General features: G+C 41.7%; 1 protein-coding gene across 8 annotated transcripts in view; it reads right to left on the reverse strand.

The window, feature by feature from the left end:
• The window catches only part of LOC133622010 (uncharacterized), a 187655-nt gene extending 179306 nt beyond the window's left edge, over positions 1-8349 (reverse strand). For all 8 annotated transcript variants that reach the window (XM_061984522.1, XM_061984524.1, XM_061984523.1 and 5 more), the window contains exon 1: positions 5448-8349. In XM_061984522.1, coding sequence (XP_061840506.1) covers positions 5695-7929 — 2235 coding nt within the window. In that variant the 5' untranslated portion in view covers positions 7930-8349 and the 3' untranslated portion in view covers positions 5448-5694. The remainder of the gene's footprint in view (positions 1-5447) is intronic.
• Between the last annotated feature and the right edge of the window lie 2760 nt (positions 8350-11109).

Raw genomic sequence — 11109 nt, forward strand, 5'->3', positions numbered from 1 at the left:
AATGCCGTGTTTTCAACAAGACATGGACTGCCAAGTATTTCTTTAAATAAATTAAAGGTAAAGCCGTGTGCTTAATTTGTGGTACACAGGTTGCTGTGTTTAAAGGATATAATTTGAATCGCCACTACACGACAAAGCACGAGGAAAAATACCTGAATCTGTCTGATGAAGAGCGCGCATGGGAGGCTGATGCGTTGATGGTAAAACTGCAAACCCAACAAGGACTTTTTGCCATATTTCACACCCCCAGAGATGCAGCTGTCAGGACAAGTTTCGTCATTTCTCACAAAATCGCGAGAAAAAGTAAGGCGTTTTCTGACGGAGAGTTTATTAAGGAGTGCTTATTGGACTCTGTTGCGCTGATAATGCCCGTGCCGGATAATGCACCCCAGGGGTAGAATGCACCCCCCGACGGGAGTGTTATATCAACTAAAGCCCACACTTAAAGTTTCCACGTGCAAGACTGAATCTATTTAAAAAAGTTATTTAATAAGAAGCCAAAAGTGCAAAAACAATAATGTTCGTGTTGTAGGAGTTGTGAATGAATGAAATATGAAATCCGTGCTGCAGTCTGCAGGTGTACCTAATGTTGTGGCCCAGCAGCGACTGCAGCACGGATTTCATATTTCATTCATTCACAACTCCTCCAACACGAACATTATTGTTTTTGCACTTTTGGCTTCTTATTAAATAACTTTTTAAAATAGATTCAATCTTGCACGTGGAAACTTTAAGTGTGGACTTTAGTTGATACAACACTCCCGTCAGGGGGTGCATTCTACGCCGGGGGTGCATTATCCGGCACAACACCTGAAACTTGGAGCTTCAGCTGAAGAACAGAACGGCCGATTTTGACTGTTTTTCTCTAGCTGTGGATGAGAGCTGTGATGTACATAACACCGCCCAGCTGCTCATCTTCTTACGTGGGATAACTGCTGACTTTCAAATCACGGAGGAGCTGGCAGCCATGCAGTCAATTAAAAGGGACAACCACATGTAATGACTTGTTCACATAGGTAAATGCGTAATTAGACATGTTAGGACTGAAATGGGACAAGCTGGCAGGCAGAGGTGGGACCAAGTCATTGCTTTGCAAGTCACAAGTAAGTCTCAAGTCTTTGCCCTCAAGTCTCGAGTCAAGTCCCGAGTCAAGACAGGCAAGTCTGAGTCAAGTCCAAAGTCAAGACTGGAAAGTCTCAAGTCAAGTCCCAAGTCCTGCATTTTGAGTTTCAAGTTCTTTCAAGTCGTTTTAACCACAGACTAATGTATTTACACAGATTGTGTATGCTTTTAAAATGCTGTATTTATTTATTAAAACAAGTGCATTTGAAATTGCAGGGAAAAAGATAGTGGTGACATTGCACTTCATAATAGCACTATTAACCAGTCATTTTAAACATGTAATTCATTCTTTTACATAATAAACACATTTGAAAAAACAAGTGCAACTGTACTTATTTGCACAAAAGTGTTAACATTGTATTTCCATGGCATATTGCATTGTAACTAGTTCCACAGCAGTTTCTGTCCTGTTCTTACCTTATCTCATTGATCTCATCTCATACTGTATGTGTGTTGATGTGTGCGTACACATGAAAAACATAACAAATATATGAACATAATGAACAGAGTTGTACTTTTTAGATGTCAGTGCCCTATGCAATATGTGTACATATTCTTAATATAGTATACATTTTAACTGACCTTTATTTGACTATGTTTGTCTTTTTGTAGGTGGCTAAAATACGCGGTGCTGCTGACCTCCGTCTAACGTTACGTTACTGTGTGTGATACATTGACTAACGTAATGTTACTGTGTGTGATGCATTGACTAACGTTACGTTACTGTGTGTGATACATTGACTAACGTAACGTTACGTGTAGGTACCTCATGCAACATTGCTTAAAAAATATCACTTGACAAAAAGTATGAATAAGATAGCGAACTGCAGTGGACGCAACAGATTGCCGTGTTTGCAATGACGTTATAACCATAGACATCTTATAAGTAGACGCAGCATTGGTTGCTGTGACGTGAGCAATTTGGCCGCCATCTTGAAGTGGTGATGAGGAGCCGGCGAGCAGCCTAAACTGACAGTTGACAGGTAGAAAACAAAGATGCCGGGCTGGTGTTCAGCGTTTTCCTGCTCAAATGAGTGGACTGTTAAAAATAGGAATCGGGGGATTACTTTTCACAAGTAAGATTTAACATTAACGTACTATTGGTTGTATTTCATGAAAATAATATTACCACAGAGTTGAGAAGGAGCAAAGATCTTCAATATTTGTATGTGAAAATCACAAAGAAATCTTCTGGGGGAGGATGACGCCCCTACAGGGGTTTGGTTTACAAACTTTCAGCCCCACCTAAAACAAAATTCACCAGCCACCACTGATTATGATGCATTCTCATTTTAAGCAAAGTATAAGACAATACTTTCTTAACAGTACATTTGTAACCTAGAATAAGTCTTCAAGTAACAATATTCAAATACTAACATTGTTGTGTAAAACAGTATGTGGTTTTATTCTGAATCCAGTGAAACAGATTGGTGGTTTTAGCTGATATAAAGACTTTCAGGTGTTTATATATGTTTAAGTATTTGGCAGACGCTTTTATCCAAAGCGACTTACATAAAAAAAATACATATAAAACAATCACTGCAAACATTATCGTTTAAGGGAAGAATGTAATAGAAAATATCAATACAAAGTGTCAAGGCAACAGAGATACAGTCTATAGGTCCCTAAGTTATATAGATATCTAATGTATTCATACATTGTTTATGTAGGATATACGCATGTATATATAACCTAATCATATTATTTCTTCAACTTAAAAATAGCTTACCGTTTTTTTCCCCCCTTCTCTGGGATTATATTCCCAGTTTTGATCTCGGACGTCTGGTCACTTATAGCGTATAAGAATATTATATTACTGTTAAGCAAACTATGAATAATAAAACACGCCAAAACATGTGTCTATTATCATAGCTACACGTATGACAAAAAAGGGGGTGAAAATCAGTGGTATTCAGTGAGGTAAGATGAATTAAATGCGCTGACAGTTCATTGCTCCTGCCAAATGAATTGCACTGAGTGGAGCGGATCACCACTCCAAGATGGCGGCCACGCGTCTCGTCTGCGCCAGTAGGCAGTACCGCTCCATACTGCGTCTACTTATAAGATGTCTATGGTTATAACGTTAGCAGTGAGTTTGCAGCCTCACTGATTTAACTACACAGAAAATAAAAGTCACGTTATTTAGCCAATAAACGTTATCTTACATTCAAAACTTACCCTTCTTTGTGCAACTTCAAATGTCAAACGAAGTTGGAGGAAGTTGTTCCGTCTCCGTCTGTAATATTCGAACTGCGTGATTTGCATACGGCAATTCGTTTTTTGTTGACCAAGTCGTAGTTTTTATACCCGAACGAAACCAACTTTGGCATAATTGTTTCTCACTGGCACGTTGTTTGACAACTCTTGTTCATTGGTTGTACTGCAATTTGATTGGATGAATGCTGTGTGATGCAAACAACGTAGATCTAATTTGATTGGCTGTTGTACTGAGAGCACACCAGCTGACAGGAACAACACGCTGATCGACGCAGACAAAGCAAATGGAAGATACGGAGCGCTCCCAAATAACTTTTTAAGCTTTGGATTTTGGGGAAAGTGGCAAGTCATGTCAAGTCAAAAGGCTCAAGTCCAAGTGAAGTCACAAGTCATTGATGTTAAAGTCTAAGTCGAGTTGCAAGTCTCTTTACATTTTGTCAAGTCGAGTCTAAAGTCATCAAATTCATGACTCGAGTCTGACTCGAGTCCAAGTCATGTGACTCGAGTCCACACCTCTGCTGGCAGGTGTGACAACAGATGGTTGTCCTAATCTGACGGGGAAAAATGTTGGACTTTTAAAGAGGACGCAGGATAAACTTTAAATTAACCTTGTGCAGAAATTGACATTTTTGCATTGTATTGTACATCAGGAAGTGTAGTGTAAGACAGTGTTCAAAATAAAACCATCAAAAGCAATCTGCTTTTGTATAAAGTTAGGTTAAATGAAAGTATTATTATTATTATTAATTATTATTGTTATTATTATCTACCTTACGGTATATCAAAAATAATATTGAGCAAAATTTGATTGAAATATTGTCGATGTGGCCCTCCAGCAGTGCTCGGGTTGCTCATGCAGCCCCCGGTAAAAATTAATTGCCCACCTCTGTGCTAAATGGAGATGGAAAGTGAAGCAGGGGTTTGAACGTGAATAAGCACATGTAAAATGTCAATACATGAATGACAGTTTGGTTCATATGAAATGTTACCACAAATGTAATTCCAGCCCCTTCCTGCTCTGTCAATGATAAGAATATAATGGCAAATGTCTCCAGATGTCCCCCTTTTTCCCCCGTGAGCCGTGGCGCACTGTGTTAGAGATAGACTGATAAGCAAACACGTTGGGATTAAAATCGCAGCTGGGCATGTGCCATAAAGGAATGCCACGTTATGTTGTAATGATGCTAAATGTTATTTTCCACAAAAAAAATGAATTATTGAATAAACGTTTTGTGTTTATGTGTTTTTGTAAAAAAAAACATGCATTAAATTCAATTAAAGCGCCCGATACATCGAGATTCCCGTTTGGACCAATATGGTACAAATCCCAGGTACCCGTACATTTACAGTACTTTTGCGTGTGTTCAGGGCCATGAGAAATATTTTTTTCTACTTTTCAACTAAACTTGAATATAATGCTTGTTTTATACGAAAACGAATAATGGAAATAAATTGTTAAATAATATATATTTTTAAGTGCAAAATAACAACATTAACATACATTTGTTTACATAACTCTGACCAAGTATCAAACCCTGCACTACTTCCTTAGAAGACCAGCACCGACACCGTGTGCCAGTGACAAAGCAGGAAGGGTCTGGTACTACGTTGGTGATAAAATGTCATATTCCATCCATTCATCCATTTTCTACCGCTTGTCCCGTTCGGGGTCGCGGGGGGTGCTGCATGTGCTTATTCACACAAAACAAGTTCTTCTACGGATCGCAAGGCCCAACACACAGCGTGAGATCAATGTATAGGGAGGGATGGCCCTGTATTCTGCTCTTGCTTTTTGCTGGTTAGCTTAGCAGATAGCTAACATGATATAATCCTTGATGAAAAAAGAGTCCCAAGCGTCTGTAGTGTAGTTTAGGTCTTTTTAGTGAAGGATCAATCGTATATTTTGTAAAACTGTGAACAAAAAGACAAACAAACATTTTACATTCAGCATCCATCTATATACAACAAAGCATCCAAACCAACAAAATGCTGCCAGTAATTAGCTTTCAACAATGGGCACAAATATCTTACTAAAGCAGTCTTAAACTGAAAATGCACAAATAATGTGTCACATTATACATATGCATGTAACATTCACATAAACTTACAGGTTTAGACCTTCAAAGTCTTCAAAGTCGAAAAGAAAGCTTAAAGCTTGCAGTACATCCTGTTTGTTTGACATCTGCTCTCAACTGTTCTCTACTGCTCTCTGAAACACACCCACACTAAGATGGCTACGGCAAGACAGGAGGGTCAAATTAGAACACAAACTGCAAAACTGATTTCCACCACTAGGTGTCTTAGACAATAACATTGTGGGGCATAACACTCCCCGTCTGGTATTTTAAGATACCACTATGTCTTTCTACTGAGGAGCAGTACGACCTCTGAAACGGGTCTGGAATAAACCTTAAGGGTACCCTGTTTTATGATCTTCACATTCACTTTTCGAATCCTTCCGTCACGGCTGGGGAAGGTTTCCTCAATGATGCCGGTGGGCCACTCATTCCTCTTTACTTGAGTGTCTTTGAGAAGTACCACATCGCCTACTTGCAAGTTTGGTCTTTCTGACTTCCACTTCTTGCGGGGCTGAAGGGTCGTCAAGTACTCTTGTCTCCAACGTTTCCAGAAAGTTTCGGCTAGACTTTGAACTTGCCTCCATTGCTTGTTATAGAGATCTTTCAGATCCATGTTCCCTTGAGGAGCAGATACTGGATCAGTCTTTTGAGTAAGCAACATTGCGGGCGTGAGAACTGCTGGCATGTCAGGATCAGACGATACTGGAACTAGAGGCCTTGCATTCATGATTGCCATGATTTCACTCATGAGTGTCACAAGTACCTCGTGGGAGAGGCGACAGTTGTCCTTAAGCAACATAGCATCCAAAATGCGGCGTGCAATGCCGATCATCCTTTCCCACACACCTCCCATATGAGAGGAATGTGGTGGATTGAATATCCAGGTACAGCCTTTGTCCTGTAAGTGAGCTTTCAACTCAGTGTCTTCAGAGTTTATTTGCAGTTCTCTGCAAGCTCCAATAAAGTTTGTGCCTTGATCGGAACGCAGAAGTCTCACAGGCCCTCTGATGGCGGTGAATCTCCTTAAGGCATTAATGAAACTGGAGGTTGACATTGTCTCTATGAGCTCGATGTGTACCGCTCGTGTACTCAGACAGGTGAACATGACTGCCCAGCGTTTATTCTCTGCATATCCACCTCTTGTCCTGCGCGCTAAGATGGTCCAAGGCCCAAAGACGTCAAGTCCAACGTTCGGGAAAGGAGGATTCAAGGTAAGTCTATCCGCAGGTAAGTTAGACATGTTCTGTTCTTCGAGCTTTCCTCTCATTCTTTTGCAGGTGACGCATTTGTTTATCACACTTGACACAAGTCTCTTGCTTCCTGTTATCCACAGTCCAGCTGTCCGAACTGCGCCTTCAGTGAAGTGTCTGCCTTGATGGGCCACTTGTTCGTGGTAGTATCGTACCAACAAGGTAGATATGTGATTGTCTTTTGGAAGAATGATCGGATGCTTTTCGTCCCAGGTCATGTCTGCTGATGAATTCCGACCTCCGACTCTCAGCAATCCTTCATCGTCAAGGATGGGGTCCAAACTCTTGAGCGGACTGTGTCGAGACAACTCTTCACCCTTTGCTAGGCTTTTCATTTCCTCTTTGTACACATTTTGTTGTGTTGTTTTCAATATGACCAGTCTTGCTTGACTGAGTTCATCTTTTTTCTGGATACCATCTGAAGTTTTCCAGAAGACTCTAGCCTTTTGGACAAGCTTGGCTATTGCACGAGTAAGAGATTTCCAGCTGGAGAATCTTTCAAACCGGTGTGAGCCAGGAAGTCCACTTGTGGCTTTCGTAGCATAGGTTGAAACTTGAGGGCGAACTTCTACATCAGTCTCAGGATGCAGAAGGTTAAATGCCTCTGGCTGTGGAACTTCATCCACTTCTGGATTTCTTAGAAAAGCTGGACCTGTCAGCCAGTTGGTATCTGGTAGGAGAGCCGCTGAGACAGACCTAGATCCGTAATCTGCAGGATTGAGTTTGGTGTTGATGTAGTGCCATTGCTCTGGGGTAGAGGACCTTCTTATTCTTGTCACTCTGTTTGCCACGTAGACATAGAAGTTTCTGGACGCATTATGTATGTAGCCCAGTACGATCTTGCTGTCTGTGTAGAACTTGACTTTGTGAATCTCTACATCGATGTCATCCATTATTGTCTCTGCAATTTCCACTGCCAAGACGGCTGCACACAATTCCAAACAAGGAACAGTGTGAGCAGGACGTGGAGCCAGCTTGGATTTCCCCATGATAAACCCGACATGGCTGTGTCCTTCTGTATCGATTGCCCTGAGGTATGCTACAGCTGATATAGCCATAGTTGATGCATCTGAGAACACACAAATCTCTCTGTATACTGTGGCGAGCAGAGAAACAGAGATGTAGGTTCTCTGGATCTGGAGCTGCATAAGTTCCTTGAGGGAATCTTTCCAGACATTCCACTGGATTGCTTTGTCTTCTGGTAGCGGAGTGTCCCAATCATACTCTTCTGTGGAGACATCTCTCACGAGTGCCTTGCCCATAGAGACTGTTGACCACTGAAAGGATTCCCCTTCTTGTAAATGGCTTTTCTTTGTCAGACACACAGAAGGAGAAACTGTCTGTTTGAAGGTCCCATCTGAGGCCTAAACTGCATTGGAGTGGTAGTGAATCAGATGTCAGGTCTAGATCCTTAAGGCCTTTGGCAAGGTCTTCTGGGGGGAAAGCATCCAAAACAGTGTTGCTGTTAGATGCTATCTTATGTAGCCTGATGCTTGACTCTGCCAACATCTCTCTTGCATTTGACAGTACGGTGATGGCTTCCTCAGCATTGGAGAATGAGGCAAGCCCATCATCTACATAGCAGTTCCTCATTATGAACTGCTTAGCATCTGTACCATGTTCTCTCTCTCCCTCTTCAGCTGCCCTTCTCAAGCCATAAATGGCCACAGCTGGCGAAGGGCTGTTACCGAACACATGCACTGTCATTCGGTATTCAGTCACTGGTTTTGTGAAGTCGTTGTCTTCGAACCGCAAAAATCTTAGAAAGTCACGGTGTTCATTCCAGACTGTGAAACAGTAAAACATCTGCTGTATGTCGGTGGACACTGCAACCGGCTCTCTGCGGAAGCGAATAAGGACTCTAAGAAGGGTATTATTCAGGTCCGGTCCTTTCAAGAGGACGTCGTTGAGTGAAATGCCTTCGTGCTTAGCACTAGAATCAAACACCACGCGTATTTGATCCAGCTTTTGGGGGTGATAGACACCAAAGGTTGGTAAGTACCAGCACTCTTGCTTCTCCTTCAATGGTGGAGCTAGCTCTGCTTGTCCTGAGTCAAAGATTTTCTGCATGAACTCTGTGTATTGTTCTTTCATAACTGGCTTTCTTTCCAGTGTGCGACATAGAGATGACAGTCGTTTTGCTGCTTGCTCTCTATTGTTCGGCAGACGTTGTCTTGGGAAACGGAATGGTAAGGGTGCTACCCAGGTGTTAGCCTCATTCATGTAGACATTGTTGTCCATGATCTCAAGGAAGGCTTTGTCATCAATAGACCATGCTATTTTTTCATCCTCCTTTGTCCTCTCAAATATGTTGCTTCCAAGTTCATCAGTGTCATCTTCCTGGAGACCGGTCTCTTTACGTGACCTTGGTGTGTTCTTGTCGAACTTTTCTTTCACATGAATAACACTTGTACATGGACTCAGGAACGACGTCCGTCCATTAGGTAGGACATTGGTCCTATAGACATTAATGCTGCTTGGCTTGTGGACTCCCTTTAGACATACGTCTCCGACAATGACCCAGCCGAGGTCCAATTTCTGAGCATACGGTGCATTGTTCGTACTTTGTGTACACGTAGGATGTCTCTGCCGAGAAGCATGACAATATCTGCGTCAGGATCAATAGTTGGTATTTTATCTACCACTGGCTTGAGGTGCGGATAATGATGTGCTATTTCTGCTGAGGGGATCTCTGCACGGTCATCAGGCATCATATCACACTCAATTAATGTTGGCAGTGGGATCTGTACACTGCCATCTATTGACTCGACAATGAGATTATTTGCGCGTCGTCCTGATGTTTCCATGACCCCTGCACATGTTTTAAGGGTGTAAGGAGTGGCACCTGCTCCAATGCCAAACAGGTCAAATAGCTCACTCTTGGCCAGCGACCTGTTACTCTGCTCATCGAGGACAGCATATGCTTTAACAGCTTTCTCTCGTTGACTTGCAGGGAATACACGGACCAAGCATATTTTGGAGCATGATCGGGCGCCAACTGCCTTCCCGCACACCTCTGTGCATTTTGACTTGACCTCTGGAGGCTCTTTCTCTTCTCGCTCCCCGCCTTGATCTTCAATGACAGCAGGGCTCTCTGGTTTTCTTACTGCTGGGCCAGGGTGTAAAGTAGTTGGGTGCCTACTACTGTCGCACTCTTTGCACTGCACAGTTTTATCACAGTCCTTGGCAAAGTGTCTAAGGCGTGTCCAAACTTTTTCCAACAAGGATCGCATACTGAATAGTCAAACTATATTGTGGCCATTTAAAATGTTTTATTTTGTTAAAAAAAAAAAAAAAAAGAGTAAATAAATCATATATAATTAAAGTCAGCTTTTTGTTATAAGTGACAAAGTGTATCATCAGATATTAGTGTGAACAGTTCTGCTTTTTCTCATTACATTATGGCTTTTTGCTATTTTATCACATTGTTATTAGTACTATTGTTATTTAAATTTATTGTTGCTACTATTGTTATTATTTTACTTGTTGTTTGTTACTAAGTTATATCCATTGTTCTTTTAAATTATGTTTAAAGTAAAGTTTTGGTGTTACAATAAAGGCTCAAATTAGTGAAAAATTGTGATGTTGTTCTGTTGTTGTTGTTATTGTTGTGTTTGCAGTTGTTGTTCTCTCTCTGTCTATCCCCCTATTGTCCCCGCAATTTCCCCCTCTGTCTTCCTTATTTTTTCTCGTTCTATCCCCTCCTGCTCCGGCCCGGCTGCACCAAATAATAATATTAATCAATTTAATAAAGTCAAATACAAATAACGCAACAAGAGAAGTATCCCACACTTCTCATTTGTAAAGTAAATTTGTCCAGCTGATATGGACATCTACATCAATAATATGATTTGCCTAAGTAGCTGGACAGGACACAAAAAAAATTGTGATTTCAATAGCAATTAAAATAATCTTTACCATTATTTTTACCACAATTGTCCAGAGCTAGCTCACACTCACTAAATACTTTAGTTGCCGCTTGTATTTTATTTAGCAAATAAATGCATGACGTCATATCAATCAATCAATCAATCAATCAATGTTTATTTATATAGCCCTAAATCACAAGTGTCTCAAAGGGCTGCACAAGCCACAACGACATCCTCGGTACAGAGCCCACATAAGGGCAAGGAAAAACTCACCCCAGTGGGACGTCGATGTGAATGACTATGAGAAACCTTGGAGAGGACCGCATATGTGGGTAACCCCCCCCCTCTAGGGAGACCGAATGCAATGGATGTCGAGTGGGTCTAACATAATATTGTGAGAGTACAGTCCATAGTGGATCCAGCATAACAGTAAGAGTCCAGTCCACAGTGGGGTCAGCAGGAAACCATCCCGAGCGGAGACAGGTCAGCAGCGCAGAGATGTTCCCAACCAATACACAGGCGAGCGGTCCACCCCGGGTCCCGACCCCGGACAGCCAGCACCCCATCCAAGGC

The sequence above is a fragment of the Nerophis lumbriciformis genome, linkage group LG25 (genome assembly GCF_033978685.3).
Source record: "Nerophis lumbriciformis linkage group LG25, RoL_Nlum_v2.1, whole genome shotgun sequence".
Taxonomy (NCBI): Eukaryota; Metazoa; Chordata; class Actinopteri; order Syngnathiformes; family Syngnathidae; genus Nerophis; species Nerophis lumbriciformis.